The sequence below is a fragment of the Garra rufa genome, chromosome 8 (genome assembly GCF_049309525.1).
Source record: "Garra rufa chromosome 8, GarRuf1.0, whole genome shotgun sequence".
In the NCBI taxonomy this organism is placed as follows: Eukaryota; Metazoa; Chordata; class Actinopteri; order Cypriniformes; family Cyprinidae; genus Garra; species Garra rufa.
The window spans coordinates 1,816,736-1,834,994 of record NC_133368.1 but is presented as its reverse complement, the minus strand read 5'-3'; the positions used below and the strand labels follow the sequence as shown (position 1 = coordinate 1,834,994).

The window sequence follows — 18,259 nt, the reverse complement described above, 5'->3', positions numbered from 1 at the left end:
CGTACATTAGACTACATCTTGTAAGGTGAAAGTGAAACCATCAGAAGCCACACCTTTCTCTAGCAGCCAATCCTGCAATGCTTTCCAAAAACAATGAGACTACATGCAAATATATATCTTTAAATAAATGTTTGCATAAATGACAAGGAACATATTCAAAATAAAAAATTTAAAGTAGAAATTTATTGAAAGGATATACAGGCCTGCACTTATAATTGGAAAAAGCAAGCACGGCAGTGAGGTCACCCTGATAGCACATATACATCTCAGAGACGTCTGCATTTGATGCTGCATTCGCATCTGCAAGACGTATTTTTTAGAGTGGTTGCTCTCCTATCAGATGTCAAATAGAAGTCTATTAGATGTCTTTAAGATGTTTATGAATTAGAATGTGTGTAAAACTGACATCTTACAGACGTCTGCCAGATGTTTGTACACAGCAGATGCTTTCCAGATCAAGCGATCTTTAACAGACATCTGCGGTAAAATGAAGTAAACAAAGGTACTTTTTTATGATGATGATGGATGTGTTTTAATGTGCTCAACACTATTCACTGCCATTATAAAGCCAGGACATTTTTGACTATATTTCAGATTGTATTCGTCTGAAAGAAGAAAGTCATATACACCTAGGAAGGCTTAAGGGTAAGTAAATAATAGGGTAATTTTAATTTTTAACTATCCCTTTAGGCTTCACATGATCAATTTATATGATCAACAATTTTAATTTAGCCTTTTATAAATATAATTATATAAACATCGATCAACACACATTCATAGAGCTCATGAAAGTTTTATTAAAAATGAAACTAAACTGAAGCTCAAACATGCTGCTTGTCACATGAAACGAACCTGCACCGGTTACCTTCAGTTCAAAGAGTCAAATTTCCCTGGTTGGAAAACATGTAAAATCACATCACTAAAAATACACAGAATTTACAGAATCTGTATTAAATTAGGTACTGCTTTAAATCCCAGTTTACCCCCCTAATGTGATTTTGATTTCTATTGATCAAAACAAGATTAATTTCTTGTAGGTCAGACCTGAACAGTAAAGAGAAAACTAGCCCTGAACAGTGCATTTTCTCCACAAATGAATAACTCCTGATCTCACTGCTGATTACTCAGAGGTAACTCAAGTTTCTCATCAATAATGGCACTTTGAATAAATAGTGAAACTCAAGTTGCCAGATGTTTATTTTATGTTCAGAAAATTTGGAAACTCTGTGTTAAACAAGTTCTTTAATAAAATAAAGATTTTTCTTCTTTTTATTTTCTTTTTTCATGCTTTTTTTTTGCAAAGCATGAATGTTATTGTCAACGAGTGCTGTCCACACATAAATAGGCCAAAAAAAAGAAAAAACATTGCATATATAAGTTCTGATTTGCACAAAAGTTCAAGGAACACAATCTCAAACAGGATAAACAGTACTTTGCATAGGAAAGCTCACACAATCTGTCCACAGTCTGAGATGGTTATGATTTTCGTAGGCTCCCCGTCTTTAGTGCCCAGCTCTCCGATTCTCCGATTCCACATGCTTGAAGTCCAAGTCCTCTGCTTTCTTGAGGGTGATGAAGAACTGTGAGTTGTTGGTGTCTCTGCCGCGGTTAGCCATAGACAGCAGCCCCGGCCCTGTGTGCCTCACCTCAACACTCTCGTCCTCAAACTGTGCTCCGTAGTTGGATTTTCCTCCCACTATATTGCCACCCTGAGAGACAGCACGACAAAACACACATACACACACTTATTTAAAAACCCATCAGACACCAAAGCTAGAAGCAGAAACACTTCTAGGTATAGATACAATTACATTTTTATGAGCAGAGTATTAAAAAAACTAAAGAAAACATTTAATCCTCACCATGTCTATTAAAATTCAAGGAGATGCACTGGAGAGAAAACAGCAGGACAAAACACAAAAAGGGAATGATTTTGCAAGTGGTGACTGATTTGTCTCTAGATTTGTGTTTTGTTAAAGTCTTTCTCACTACTTGCATCATGAGGCAGTACCTGCAGCCCAATCCATATGTGTTGTCGCAAAAAGCTTTGGAGCGTCTCCCAGCAGGCTACTGGTGTGCATGTGTCTGACCAAACTGACCTCATGAGGGCCTGACGTCCTGTAGTGGGACCTGTGCTCACAGCCCAGCACTGTGCAGTTCAACTGGCGTTTGCCAGAGAACTCCAGGTCTGTTAAAGTGTCTGGAGATGCCATGGGGAACGTTACGCAACATCATCCAGCATGACTGTTGGCAGTGGGTCTGTGGTGGCCTGGTGAGGAATATCCATGGAGGGACCTCCATGTGCTAGCTAACACTACCCTTATTAGGCACTATACCCTTGCTAGGTACTGAGATTATCTTTAGAGCCCCTGTTTAAAGTGAGAAATGCATTGGTAAAATTTTGTGATACTTTTCTAAATGTGTTTGGACTATGCAAGTAATTTTCACAGGAGAAACACCATGATGAAAAAAGGAGAGTCAAGGAGAGAGTCTAGGAGAGTCAAGACCTGTTGATTTAAGTCTCCAGCTTTTAAGGCAGCAACAGATACAACCATGTTCTGAGCCTCCAGACTGTGAGGAAAGAGATATTCTACGTTCAGAGTCTTCATCCAGCAAGACAACAATGCAGACAATGCACAAGATGCAGCATGTCCTGAGTCTCCATCCGAGAGAGACAAAGTGGATTGACCAAGTTCTGTGTCTTTAGCCCAGTGGGGCAGAAGACATAAAGACATTTCCAACAAGGTGAATCTCTGGTGAGCAAACCTTTACTTCAAGGTACTTTTGTTTGCATGTTCCAGGCTAAGGATGTTCTGCACCTAGTCCAGGGCCATGTCTGCATTACAGATCTTAGAACCCTTTGGTGCTCCAGGAGTCCAGCATCCTACAGCGCTTCATGTTCAAGCCTGTTGGAATAGATTCCTGCTCCTTTCCCCACTGCATTGTTACCAGCACAACCAGAGGAAGAATTCGGCACCTCCGGACTGCTCACTCAACCCCAGAGAACGTAAACATCACTTATAAAAAAACTCTTCTAGAGGCCTTGGCATTATTGCATATTATCAGTAAATGATTTTCTGATTTACATTAGATGTCAGTTAAAAACAATCTTTAACTTATTTGAGCAACAGTTTGGGCCCTATCATACACCTGGTGCAATGCGATGCCAGGCGTAACACATGTTTTTTTGCTAGTTTCAGCACCACACTGTTTAAATAGCAGATGCACTTACATCCATCTGTGACTAAACTAGCAACAGTGGATTCAGACATGCCCTAAGTGCACCTGCACCATGTGCTTCAGACAATGTGCTTAAATCATTAAAATAGGGCCCTGTATCTTTCCATAAGATAACATAACCTTGGCAATCAGTGTAAGGAATTAATGCATTACTTAGTAATAATTTTGTAATAATTTCCAAAATAGTAATTAGAGTATAGTTATAAGCCGAGGTCTCTACACGCTACCGCTGTTACATCACTGCCGACATAATGCAGTGATTGTAAAAAGGGTGTAACACATGCAACGTCCTCTACCTGAGACCTACTTTGACTGGTAAGCACCTGCAGGCGCATACTGCCAACGAAAACAAGCTCAGCATGGAGAGAGAAAAGTATGTATCAACCAAGCTATGGATGGCTAAACGAACAGAGTGTTTGCACTAGTCAAACGAACCGGGCTTTGGGGGTCAAACATGCTCTGGCACGGTTCAGAACGCCTAGTGCGATTACACAGAGATCTGCACTCCTGTGGGACCTGACGCAACAGAGTGTGCTAGAACAAGCTGGATCCGGAACCTCCAAAATCTAATTCGGCACCTCATTTTGGCTGATCCCCCTCCTAACGCGACAATGAAAGATGTTCGTTACTTGCTACATATCTACATTTGAAACTTGAGTGTGCAAAAGATGCAACATGCCTCTCAGACTGCTCTCACCCAATGCACAGATGTTTTCTTTCTCAACTGTTTATATTTACTTAAGACTAAACCAACTGTGCTTTCGAGGATACTTGCAAGGAAAGCCATTTCAACGGCTTAAACTCAACAAACTACGAACAATAATGATACTCGCCAGGCAGCTTTACGCGAAGGCTTTGGACACGGCTGAGAGTGTGCGATTATCGAATGGTTTAAAATACTTATAAAAGAAGTGCAAATTATACATTTTTGTGATGATGCAACAATGACTCGATTAGACACGTGGCAGTTCTGTCAGGAGAACTCTCAGAGGATTGGCATGGTAATGTACATGACAATGTTAATGTATTTGGTCTCAGTGGAATAGATTAAAGAACAAACTTATACGCGAGGGTCCGCGTTCATCATTTATTTGTTTTTTGAACTTTGCTCTGCTGTGTGTGGGCTCACCATTTACTGTGGGTGTCGCGGAGGAGGAACGCGACATCGCGGCAATGGCAGCCGCGGGACATTCTAATGAATTGATTACTACTCCGGTGTGTAAAGCCGCTTGTGTAATGGCGGCCGCATCGGAGCGCATTCACAAAATGACGGCTGCAACGGAACGTGTTCACAAGATGGCGGTGACAGCGGAACGCATCCACAATATGGCGGTTACGACAATGCTCCGTCCTGTCACTGCTGCCAATTCGGTGTCATGTCAAGTTACAGCAGCTGTTCCTGTGTCAAGTCAAGCTACATCTGTTCGTCTAGAGCCAAGTTACGCCACGTCTGCCAAGCCAACGCCCGCTAACATCACGTCTGCCAAGTCAGTGCCCGCTAGCGTCATGTCTGCCAAGTCAGCGCCCGCTAGCGTCACGCCTGCCAACCCAGCGCCAGCTAGCGTCACGTCAGCCAAGCCACAGCCTGCTCACGCCACTTCAGCCAAGCCACAGCCTGCTCACGCCACGTCAGCCAAGCCACAGCCTGCTCACGTCATGTCTGCTTCTCTGAGTCTGCACCAGCTGCTGTTTCCACAAAGTCAAGTCACGTCACAGCTGCTACTCCTGCGAAGTCAAGTCACGTCTCAGCTGCTGTTTCCGCAAAGTCAATTCACGTGACAGCTGTAGTTCCTGCAAAGTCAAGTCACGTCACAGCTGCTGCTCCTGCGAAGTCAAGTCATGTCACAGCTGCTGTTTCCGCAAAGTCAAGTCACGTCGCAGCTGTAGCTCCTGTGCCAAGTCAAGTCACAGGTGTTCTTTCATGGTCAAGTTCAGTTGCAGCTGTCCCTTCAAAGTCAAGTCAAGTAACAGCTGTCCCTCCAGGGTCCAGTCAAGTCAGAGCTGCCCTTCCTGTGCCAAGTCAGACAGCTGCATCTGCTCCCTGCACGGTGGTAGCGCCCTTCAATTCACTCCCAGCCAGTGAACTCTTTGCCTGTCCTGTGCCGGCCAAGGAGGCCATCTATGAACTCTTTGCCAGTCCTGTCACGGCTATGAAGGCCGTCAATGAACTCTTTGCCCTTCCTGTCCCGGCTATGAAGGCCGTCAATGAACTCTTTGCCTGTCCTGTCCCAGCCAAGGAGGCCATCTATGAACTCTCTGCCCGTCCTGTCACGGCTATGAAGTCCGTCAATGAACTCTTTGCCTGTCCTGTCCCAGCCAAGGAGGCCATCTATGAACTCTCTGTCCGTCCTGTCACGGCTATGAAGGCCGTCAGTGAACTCCATGACCTTTTCTTTGTTTCTGTGTTTCAGGTCTGTCTGTCCAGGCCTGGTGGTCTTCTGCTCCGCTGTGGAGGTCTCCTGCTCCGTGTGCACCGCCCTGGTGGGCTCCTGCTCCGTCTGTGCCGCCCTGGTGGGCTCCTGCTCCGCCCTAGTGGGCTCCTGCTCCGTCTGCCCCGCCCTGGTGGGCTCCTGCTCCGACTACTCCGCCCTGGTGGGTTCCTGTTCCGTCGTGGAGGGCTTCTGTCTGGTTCTGGTGGTCTTCTGCTCAGCCATGGGGATCGTCGCTCCCGTCTGCCCTGCTGTGGTGGTCCTCAATTCTCCCTGTCCTGCTGGCTCCGTCCTGGCCCCCTGATCTACCGGTCCTGCTTCAGTCCCTAGGTCCTCCACCTTCACATGGACCTGGCCCTCCATCCCTCCCCCTGCTCTGCCTCCACTCCACCGCCCTTCGGTATTATACAGTGTTTGGAGCTTCTGGAAGCCGCTCTTTGGGGGGGGGGGGAGGTGGCTCTGTCACAAATCTGGTCTGTGCTCTTTGCTCCACTCGCCACCAGAGGGCATCCGCTCACCACACTTCACATTCACACTACACAGACTACTGTATTACTCCCAAACTACATTTCCCAGCACCCTTTGCAGTTATCACAGTCATCCAGGTGCATCCAATCAGAGAGACTATTTAAACCCTGTACTTCCTCCTTCTGGTTGCTTTGTATTGAAGTGCGTTTAGCTCTCTCTAGTGCTAGCACGTTTATGGAGCCTTTCCATAGTTTCTAGTTCTGTTCTGTTATTTCCTGTCCCTAGTTTCCTTGCCTAGTTTTCCCTTGTCTTGTTTGTATGCCACTGCTTTTGGTTTCTTAGTTTTCTAGCCTGTTGTGGATTATTCTTTGGATTGCCCTTTCGTACTCTGTTTGCCCCTCGATCGACCTTTGGACTGTTTGTTTGGATTACCTGTTTGCCTAGCCCCCAGGATTACGTACGCCACCGACCTACCCTCGCCAGTTTTAAGGATTACTCTTATGTCTTGCCCTAATATACCTGTCTGCTGATGTCAACCTCCTGTCTGTTATGACTATGTCTGAATTCACTGTTAATAAAAGCTTGCACATGGATCCGCCCGCTTCCCATCTCATCAGCTCCGTTACACTAGGCAACACACAAAACTATTTGATGTTAATTTAATGGATGTACAGGAAAAAAGTAACGTAACTAGTAATGTAACTAATTGATTACTAATGAAATAAAGTAATCAGAACACTAACTTGATTACTTTTAAGGAGTAATCAGTAAATATAGCTGCAAGCAGCGATGGCGGGCCCTCGCCCTCTATGCAATCGCCATCCCAGCAGCATCAGGAAAACGGTGCCCAGTGGGCACATGCATTCACAGTAACCCTCTGGCCTAAGCCTAACCTTCTCTCCTCCTCTCTGACTCTATCTCTCTTACCACCCATCCCCCCTCCCCACACACACCCAGCCACTTACCACACACACACACACACACACACACACACACACACACACACACACACACATAGAGTACAGAGCAGAGTGAGATCAGATTTGTTTTTTTAATTTTCTTTAATTCATAGACTTTTGTATAATTATGAAATGAACTGTGTTTGATCAGAATGACTAGTTCTCTGTATAAAAAAAAGTTTCAAAGACTTGCTGCACTTTAAAGATATAAAATTATTGAAAATGGAAAATGAATATGTATATAATTTTTCCTTTAAATATTAATAAAAGATTTTAATGCTCTTTAAGCATTTATATAAAATAATTATGTAAAAGTACACTGACAGTACAGTACATATCAACTGATTCTATGCATTATTGTCATTTTTATACACTGAGAATGAGCTAAATAGCATTAGAGGTCAAACGATTCCTTATCTTATGAGGACCTCTAGTGTTCATCCCTGGTAATACAGCCTTAATATGACAAACATATATGATACTTTTATAATGTTTTTGGGGCCTCTGAGCATGATAACATTTTGAAACTACTCAGATTTCCTAAGAATGTCTTGTTCTTTATATGTAAAAAGTTTTGATGAGTTAGAATAATGCAATTTAAAGATATATGAAAATTACTCTTAATCTTTTTTACTGTTACTTTCATAAATCACCTCATCATCACCGTTCAAGATATCCCAAAGCCGTTCACAATTCAGCATCTTCAGTATCTTGGCATCATGTTGACAAAGTTTGGTGTGAACTGTCTGATTCTGCTGTGAGTGATATGAATTTATTCACAGCTATATTTTTCCAAAAATCCACATTCAAATCAAAATAGCTGACTTCCTGTTGATCGTAGCTAATAAGTGTAATTTAGAAAGTTGTCCGGCTTGATGAGAACAATGTACGTACCGAGCTTGGTGTCTGTAGCTACAACTAACCCCCCAACTTTTGTCAAAAGGTTGCGCTATAGAGTGCCTCCTCCACGCCCATTTATGAGCTTTTATCAGTGTTTAACTGTCATTAATACTGATGTGTGTGTTGAGTTTCATGAAATTCTAAGCATGTTATCTGCCTCAAAAACACAGGAAACAAATGTTAAAGTTTGACACGTTGCCACGGCAACAGCGCTTGATGTATCAAAGACCACTTCACAGATTTTCATCGTCCGTGTTTTGATATTATTCTGATGAAGTTTGAAGCAAATTGAGTACAATTAAGAGGTTGTTTAAATGTGTTTTGCAAGCAACACACTTCCTGCTGCCAGTTTGTGGCGCTATAACTTTGACTCATAATAGTCACATCTCTGTGATCGGTATCATACAACGAACAAACTGCTGAAGTTTGGTCAAAATCAGACAAAGTGTGTCAAAGTTATTAGACACTTCCTGTTTCTCATTTCTCACCATAATTTGTGGCCCCGCCACGGCCAAACCGTTCAAGATATCAAAAATCCCCTGGCAATTTTGCGTCCCCAATGTCTTGAGATCATGCTGACCGAGTTTGGTGGCCATCGGTGGAAAGGCCTAGTAGGAGTATTTCAAATTCCATTGCATGCGCTTTTTAGACATCCCTCAATAGCTGACTTCCTCACGGACTGTGAGCGTGAAAGTTGTTCGGCCCGATGAGGTCTATATGTGTATGAATTTTGGTGACAGTAGGTCAACCGGTGTGCGCTCCAGAGCCCTTCAAAAGTCGCAATTTTTTACGCTGTGCCACGCCCCCCCCAGGTGACCCCCCCATGTCAAAGTCTGTCCGGCTCTGATGGCCGCAGGTTCCAATGTGTGTGCTAAGTTTCAAGAGTTTTCGTGTATGTTAAGGGCCCCAAAATCACCAAAAACATTGATGAAATAATAATAATAATAAAAAAGAATAATCCTTAGAAGAACAATAGGGCCTTCGCCCATTCTGGGCTCGGGCCCTAATAGCATTTCCATTGTAATTACATAGTTAATTACATTTCCAGAGTACACAACACACAACTTAATTACTTGCATTTTCAGTGAGGTGACTACCCATCACTACAGCATTGATGCCACTGACCGGCCCTCATTTTCCTGAATCCAATGGAGAACCTCTGGGATGTTATGTATCAGAACATTCGAAGCACCACAGACTGTCCAGGAGCTCGCTAATGTCCTGATCCAGGTCTGGCAGAAGATCATTCAGAACTTCATCCATCATCTTATTAGGATTAAGTCCAGACATTGTCATGAGTGCACACAGGCACATCGAGCCCTACCCACTACTGACTTACATTATGAGCTGCTGTGATGAAATTCATGCACAATCAATCAGCTTGTAATTTCAGTTTTTTTACTTTGATTGTTGGTGTGATTTTGATGATTTTGGTTTCCATTGACTCATCATTTTTTTCTTAATGAATTACACAATGTACAATGGCGAGTAAAGATTTACCCGTTGTTCTGGCTGATGGTGCGGTTGGCGCAGACTTCCAGCACCTGCTCGCGTCTCTCCTCATCCTCCTCACCAAACTTTACCTCTACCTGCAGGAGCCACATCAACACACGTCACACCTCCAGAGACATGAAGAGCACAGCTAAGAGCATCACAGCAAACGCTCACCTCAGGCAGAGAGACGATTGGCTCAAGGTGGATCTCGTCAGTCTTATCATCACTGCCCTCCTCTTCTTCATTGCGTGTTTTCTCTCCTTCGTTTTGTGTTGCTGTGCTTCCAAAGACTGTGGCTCCTGCACCTGACCAGGCGAAATTATCATCTGCAGAAATAAACACATGATGAAAACACCACACTGCCAATATCAATGCTGACAGCAATTGTATGCCTGCACCACCACTCTCATAATACTTATTCATATTAATGCTCTCACAAGCTTTTAAACAAAAAGGCTCAGTGTTAACAAGACATCGGAAAACCTCAAACTTCAGCCCAGTAGAAAGACCTGTGAATTGGACTATTCAATATGAGAAATCAAAAAAATGGTAAACACAGACTAACCTTTTTTGCAAAACGTAATTTCACCTGAACCCTTTGCCAGTTCTGCAAATGAAAACACACCAGCAGAAGCAAATCCAGAAGACAGACCTGCTGGAGAAAAGCAAACACATGTTAAACACTACACGGCATTCAGCAGGTGAAAGAAGATCTACAGCTTGTTTGAATGAATGTGCTGTAATTCAGTCTCTGATTTTTGCTCACTAACTCACAGCTCATGTGCTTTTACCTTTTGCCTGTTCAAATGGGGCTTATAGATCATTACCTGGTGAAACGTCTCATGTTTAGACGTTTCAGTGTCATTCTGTACTTTCTGCGTTGAGGGTAGAAACAGTTATTGTCGTTTTACTATATACAGTCGGACAATCTTTGTTGCAAAACCATTTATTGCTGTTTATGAGTTTAATTAAAATCTGTAACTACACAGTCACCCTCACTCATCGTACCTTAATCGTTATCGATTTCTGCTTCTCTCGATTAACTAAAATGAGTGTTTTTTTTTATTTGACACTGCCATTATCATGCTTTGGTAAAAAGCCGCCACAAGCTTTCATGGTTGCAGGTGCCAGATCTCAACAGTTCAAATCAGAGCTTTTCTCTAAAAACCATACATATTCTGTACAGTGGTTTATTTAATCTTCCCAATCTGGCAACGATTTGCACATGCTTTCTCTACACCACAAAAAAATGTGCTGAAAACACAACAAACATGCAAGTTAGACTTTAGCAATCTCTTTTCAGATTTTCTGCTCAAATACATGTCATACAGCCAGTCTGTTTTCTTTTATGAAGCTGCTTTTGCTGTTTACTGCTACCTGCCATTAAACTTTCTCAGTGATGTTCTGTAATGAATCCAAATATGGATCTTGCAGCACAGAGAATGTGTAAGTGCACAAAGTAAATATTTCAATATTTGTAATTACTGGAGTTAACATGAGGAATCAGACTGCTTTGAGAGAAGCTTCTTAAGGTTTAACTCACGCTCACCCGTGGCTGTGCTGGAGTTGCTCTCAGTGCTTCTCTCAATGGAGTGGTCAATGGGACGGCTGCCATCAGCCACCGGCATAACTGTCTGACACTCTTCTGCTCCGCCGTCATTCGTGTCAACAGCTGCTGCATCATGGGAAGGCTTGGGCTTCACCTGTGTATAAAGAGCAAGACATGAAGAACTGGTGCAGTGCTACAGACTGGACTCACAGCATTGTGAAGATCAAAAAACAGGTCACCTGTGCCTCCTGCAGTTTCTCAGAGTTGAAGTTGTCTGGTTTCTCTGCCTCTGCTTCTGAGTCGCTGCTGGCTCTCTGCTCCTCGTTTGCAGTCGACTGCTCCTCCCTCTCCAGAGTGACCTCTGAGTCTGCATACACAAACATTTCCATCTATACATGCTGCTCATCACAACACACAGCTCTGATTAAACACCTAGCATGACAGAAGAGCATGTGTGCAGTGATGAGATCAAACTGGACATCTCTGACCAACAGACACAGAGCTCATTAATGCTGCATGACAGAATAATCTGATGTTAAAATGTGATATACTGTATTCCTCCATTACTGACTCTAATCTGATCGTGAGCTCTCTTCTATCATTATTTACAGTGTTGTAATAATTTTTTTTTTTTCTGAGTTTCTGATAAGAATGAGGCAGGAGAGGTTTCTGTGAGAGTCTCAAGAGTCTCTACCTATATATAGCACATATAAAATGAGCTTCACCAATAGTTTACAAGATGGCTTTTCATAATGCGGAAGTCTTAAAGAACGCTCCATGCATATGGTCAATTGTTGGTGATTGTAATATCTATGTTAATAATGAAAAAGATGCATTGGGATCAGCATTTATAGACATTCTCAACTCTGGGGTTGGACAACACGTGTCAGAGTTTGAAATTCAACTCCTTGTTAAAAATATGGTAAACCATCACTTCTACCACAAAAAAGTGCTTTGTAAACAATCTTGCTGACTTGTCTCATTTCCTTAGCAAATCCAATAGCCCAGAAAAGCTTGATGCTGTAACAGAAACTATGAACTAGCACTTTAGATATGATAAGATTAAGAAAACAGTCCAACACCGTGGTATAATGAGCAAACTTGTACCTAAAGGGAGCAGCTCGAAGTGCAGATGAAAGAAAACAAAACTAGAGGTATTTCATATTGCATGGAGGGAAAGTACTTCAACTTACAAAAAAGCTCTAAAAACTGCTACATCTGCTTACTTTTCATCTCTTTTAGAAAAAAAAACAACCCCTGGCATTTATTTAATACATGGTATTATTCAATATCATGTTTCTTGAATTTTTCTATCTTAAAAATAGAACTAAATTACGACCTATGCTCTCAATGTAAAATGCAGAAACGTTAATTCAGGCGTTCATGACCTTAAAATTAGATTATTTTAATGCTTTATTGGGTGAATGCTCTGCCCACTTAATAAACGAACTCCATTTAGTCCAAAATGCAGCAGCTAGAGTTCCTGCTAGAACCAGGAAGTATGACCATATTAGCCAGCTCTGTCAACTCTGTGCTGGCTCCCTATTAAACATTGTATAAATTTTACAACTTTGCTAATTACTTATAAAGCCCTAAATGGTTTAGTTACTCAGTGGTTTAGCTACTTAATACTTTAGCAAGCTCTTATCTCATTGTAGACCATCACGTCTGCTGTGATCTTAAATATGCCTCAAAAAGCCATTTGATAATACCTAGAATATCAAAATCAACTGCGGGTGGCAGATCCCTTTTATATTTAGCATCAAAACTCTGGAGCAATCTACCTAACACTGTTTGGGAGGCAGACACACTCTGTCACTCTCTTTAACCTGACATGCACATAACAAAACATTGCATTTCTATAATTCAAATCCATTAAAGGATTGTTAGGCTGCATTAATTAGGTCAACCGGAACACTGTCTAAAATAAAACACATTCTCACTCCCAAAACTTTAGAAATGGCTGTACATGCATTTGTCTAGATTACTGCAATTACTGTCTAGATATCTGCAATTCTTTATATTGCGGTATATCTAAGCCTCAAATTGCACGTCTTCAGCTTGTCCAAAATGCGGCGGTGAGAGTTCTTCATTATTGCCGTAAACATGAAAACATCACTCCGATTCTTAAAGCTCTTCACTGGCTGCCGGTCTCTCAGAGAATAGACTTTAAAATTCTCCTCTTTGTTTATAAATCCCTACATAACCGAGCTCCTGTCTACCTTTCTGAACTTCTTTATCTATACTCTCCATCTAGAAGCATAAGATCTTGTGACCAGGCTTTATTAGTAGTCCCACACGCTAGAACTTGAACCAGAACCGAGAACACATTCCCAAAACACCTAATGCACTTGCTACATCAAAAGAAGAATGCCATCCACACTAATATTAGTCTGTTTCATTCTAATTTCAAAACAATGCATCACGTAGATGGCCATTGGGACAAGACCAGGGGACAAGACTTTGTCCGGACAATTAAATTTGCCATGCTGGTTTCATCTGGCCAGAGGAGAACTGGTCCCCCAACTGAGCCTGGTTTCTCACAACATTTTTTTTTCTCTCCCCATTTCTGTCACAGATGGAGTTTTGGTTCCTTGCCACTGTCGCCTTTGGCTTGCTTAGTTGGGAACCCTTGACTGATTGCACAGACAGAAGAGAGCTGAACTGGATACATATTGTCAGGTGAGCTTTGTTGCAAAGCGTTATTGGCGTTTATGAGTCTGTAATTAATAGTGACTAAACTGTCATCTTCACATTTCTCCTCTTAACAGCATGAAAATCATCTGCTCATGATGAAAATATAGGGCCGCATAATTAATTACTGCTTTTCTTAATTAATTAAAAAATATAGTCACAACATTTGCCCTCTGGTTAAAGAGTTTAAATCAGAGTTTTTCTCTTAAATCAATACATTTTCTTTACAGTGGTTTACTTAATCTTCCCAACCTGGCAACCATTTGCATGTGCTCTCTCTCTACATCACAACAAAAGGTACTGAAAACACAACAAATATGCAAGTTGGACTTTAACCATCTCTTTTGAAAATTTCTGCTCAAATACAGGCCATACAAGTAGGGGTGTTGAAATTAATTGTTAAATCGATGCATCGCGATTTGGACATGGGCGATTCTACATCGATGCAGTAATAGACCAATCTATTATAGCCTAAAGTTACTGACATAATTCACATATGTGCTTGTCACACAAGTATTAAAAATGCACCCTCTATTTTTAAATCTGAGATCTGGGCACATTTTGGAAAAACCAAACTTAGCGCGGAAAAAAACACGCTCATAATAATCAATTGTAATGACTTTTTCACAGCCGGCTTCATTGCTCAGAATATGCGCTGTGAGACACGGGCACATTGCTTGACAGTGTTTCTGTATTTTACTTTAGATATGTTTTCATTCATGCCATTTGGCATGCAATACGTATTCGATGCAAAAACCTCACATACTGACAGACTTTCACGTGTACTTTGTTTGTCCTAATGTTTGCAGCTGTGGTTAAATGTACTTGCATCTCCAAATACTTTTATGATACAAAATTTATGTAAACAAAGTCAGAAAAGGACAAAACATCTGATATGTCAAAATAGCTCTCTTTAGTGTAAATGCAGCCTGTTAAATCTGCAACTGTCTATACTCTCATCAGTAATAATCAAACAGCAATAATGCTGAGGAAATAAGAAAAACACATAATTCTGATTGTCTGTAAACTTCCAGATACTTAAAGCACTCTCAGATACTTCTTTTTCTCCCTTTATTACATTATATTTGTTTGTAGGTTTTGAAGCTATTTTAAAAGCAGCCTGCTTATATAGTTTAATAAAAGTGCTCAAAATAAATTTGATAGAATCGTGATGAACCGTGATATCGAATCGAATTGAATCAAATCAAAACGTTGACATGACAATCATAATCAAATTGTAAATCCAGTGCAAATTCACACCCCTATCATACAACTAGTCTGTTTCCATTTGTGAGGCAGCCTCTGCTGTTTACTGCTACAAAACATGCCATCAAACATTCTCAGTGATGAACTGTAATGAATCCAAGTTAGTGAGTTAGTGCTGACTGTAGACAAAGTCCCAATTGTTGGTGAATTTGATACCTATGTTGATAATGAAAAAGATGCATTAGGATCAGCATTTACAGACAGCCTCAACTCTATTGGAGTTAGACAACAAGTGTCAAGGCTGGAAATTCAAATCATTGTTACAAGTACAGTAGAACCATCATTTCTAGGTGTGCTATTTAATAGCAATCTTTCCTTTGAAAACCATGTTTTTAGCAATTTTAAAACCGCATTTTTCCATCTTAAAATATATATTAAGATGTATATATTGTATATAAGATGGCCTATGCTCTCAATGTCAAATACAGAAACGTTAATTTGTCCATTCGTGACCTGAAGGTTAGATTATTGTAACGCTTTATTGGGTGGATGCTCTGCCTCCAGCTGGTCCAATATGCAGCAGCTAGAGTTCTTACTAGAACCAGGAAGTATGACCATATTAACCCATCAACTCTGCCCTGGCTCCCTATTAACTATTATATACATTTTAAAATCTTGCTAATTACTTATAAAGCTCTGAATGGTTTAGCTCCTTAATACTTGAGCAAGCTCTTACACATTGTAGTCCTTTCACTTCTGCTGGAATCTCAAAATTCTGGCCACTTGATAATACCTAGAATATCAAAATCAACTGGAATCTCAAAATTCTGGCCACTTGATAATACCTAGAATATCAAAATCAACTGAAAGTGGAAGATCCTTTTCATAGTTAGTGCCCAAACTCTGGAACAATCTGCCAAGCATTGTTCAGGAGGCAAACACTCTCTGTCAGTTTAATTCCCATCTGTCAGATGTTGGACCAAGTCATTGTTTTGCAAGTCACAAGTAAGTCTCAAGTCTTTGCATTCAAGTCTTGAGTCAAGTCCCGAGTCAAGACAGACAAGTTCCAAGTCAAGTCCCAAGTCAAGACAGGCAAGTCCAAGTCGAGTTGCAAGTCCTCAACTTTAAGCTTCAAGTCCTAAACAAGTCATTAGTGCTATTTACCCAAATTAGTGTCCCTGTATTAATTACTACAGTACATTTAAAGTCAATAATAGGTAGATTTAATTATAAAAGATATAATAATTAATGGTTTTACATTCAGGAATAAATCATTGTTTGTGAACAAATATAGACGTAATTGAATAAATAATTCATTTTAAGTCCACTGTTTCATTTGTTAAGGATTCAGTGACGTTAATGATTCAGTTGAGTCAAATATTTAATTACCTGCTAATACATAATACAGACGTTCATTTATCACCACCTACTGAAATAGACATAGCTTTACTGACATGACTGTTGGGCATTATTTACAGTATTTACAAAACATTTAAGGTACTTGATACAGAACGTTAAATACTGGGCAAAGAGACACATACAACTAAGCAGAAAAGTGAATGTATAACAATAGCTATAATGTATACAAATGTTAAATAAAAATAAGAAACTATCACTCAATGGGTTTAAAAGACGGACTGAATAATGAGTTTTCTTACAGCTCTATATTATTTTAAGTTCTTATATAGGCTACTACCTTCAACAAATCCTGTTGATTACAAATTGTTCAAATTTCATGCTGTCATGGAGATGAGCGCAATGATAGTTATGTCTTTTGTTCTACATTCAAAATAAAAAAAATTTATCAAGTTAATATTTTAATAATTCTAAAGGTTGAGGTAATTTGTCGAGTTTACGAGTTTGGCACAAGCCATGTCTGGCACGACACCGTTCAGCTGGTTTAAGAAATGAGGCATAAAATAAAAATAAAGAATAAATAAAGGAGGTGACGTGAGGCCAAATATGGTGGCCCATACTCAGAATATGTGCTCTGCATTTAACCCATCCAAGTGCATACACACACCGTGAACACACAGAGCAGTTGGCAGCCACATTGCTATTGCTGCAGCGACTGGGGAGCAGTTGGGGGTTCGGTGCCTTGCTCAAGGGTCTCACCTCAGTCATTGTCACACATCAGTCAGTCCTCACTCAATCATCATCATCACAGATCACCGTCACCTGGATCCTATCACCCGCACCTGTCCTCAATCATCCTCCTCACTATAAGAACTCATGGTCCGGGCTCGTTCTAGCGAAAGCGGACTGCTAGTGTCTCTCTACGAGTCTCACTATCTGAAATACTTACCTTATTGTACTTACCTGATCTCTGTCTCGTTCCAGTCCTCCCAGTTCCAGTCTTCTGTGTCTTCTCAGTCTCCAGTCGTCAGTGGTGTGTGGCCGTAAGCTGACTTCCGCGTCAGCGGAGGGTGGCGGATTCACGAACTCTCAGTATCCCTCCGGCTATCGTTCTTGGAATCCTCCAGTCTCGCCACCTGCAAAATAAAGGACCTGTTATTCACTCCACGTCTTCACCCGGCTCCGAATTCTTCAGTACAAGTCATACTCACCATCACGAGAACTCCATTCACCTCCGGCACTGCTGCTCTTTACAAAATAAACATCACTTGTATTATACTTACCTTGTTGTCCCGTCTGCTTCATAACAGGAAGCCCGGACCGATAACAGTAAGCAGCATGTGCAACCCCGATCCAGAGCCCAGCCAGCAGCCATCACCCTACAGCACGGAGCACCAGCCAGAGCCCGCCGCAGCCGCAACGCCAAAATCTGCCGCATTTAAAGCGACAGAGGACGTCGCGACTGACCAGGTGTGTGAGCCGGCTAGCGTCACCGTGGGAGTACTCGGGGAGAACGAGGGCTTAGAGGGAAGCCCTGCCCACACTCCTAACCCTGAGGGTGAGCTGAAACTGCGCTGTGGAGGATATTATGAGGAATTACTGGAGATATTTGAAGCAGATTTAATAGACTGGTTTGGAGAAATAATTTCCTACCCTCCTGAGTCCCCGCTGGTTCCACCCAGCCGTCCTGAGTCCCCGCTGGTTCCGCCCAGCCGTCCTGAGTCCCAGCTGGTTCCGCCCAGTCGTCCTGAGTCCCCGCTGGTTCCGCCCAGCCGTCCTGAGTCCCCGCTGGTTCCGCCCAGCCGTCCAGAATCTCCGCCAGTCTCATCCAGTCTTCCAGAGTCTCCGATGGTTCCGCCCAGTCATCCAGAGTCTTCTCCGGTCTCGTCCAGTTCTCCAGAATCTCCGCTGGTTCCGTCAAATGCTCCAAGGTCTCCGAAGTTCCCACCCAGCCTCCCTCTCCC

At 41.8% G+C, this 18,259-nt stretch overlaps 1 protein-coding gene across 1 annotated transcript in view; it reads right to left on the bottom strand.

The window, feature by feature from the left end:
- Window positions 1-1,537: 1,537 nt before the first annotated feature.
- Window positions 1,538-18,259, bottom strand: part of LOC141340820 (E3 SUMO-protein ligase RanBP2-like) — a 54,439-nt gene continuing 37,717 nt past the window's right edge. The window contains exons 20-25 of the mRNA XM_073845908.1: window positions 11,279-11,406; window positions 11,034-11,193; window positions 10,056-10,142; window positions 9,665-9,816; window positions 9,497-9,585; window positions 1,538-1,709 (exon numbers count right to left, since the gene is read on the bottom strand). Of these exons, the coding sequence (XP_073702009.1) occupies window positions 1,697-1,709; window positions 9,497-9,585; window positions 9,665-9,816; window positions 10,056-10,142; window positions 11,034-11,193; window positions 11,279-11,406 (629 nt within the window). The 3' untranslated portion in view covers window positions 1,538-1,696. The remainder of the gene's footprint in view (window positions 1,710-9,496; window positions 9,586-9,664; window positions 9,817-10,055; window positions 10,143-11,033; window positions 11,194-11,278; window positions 11,407-18,259) is intronic.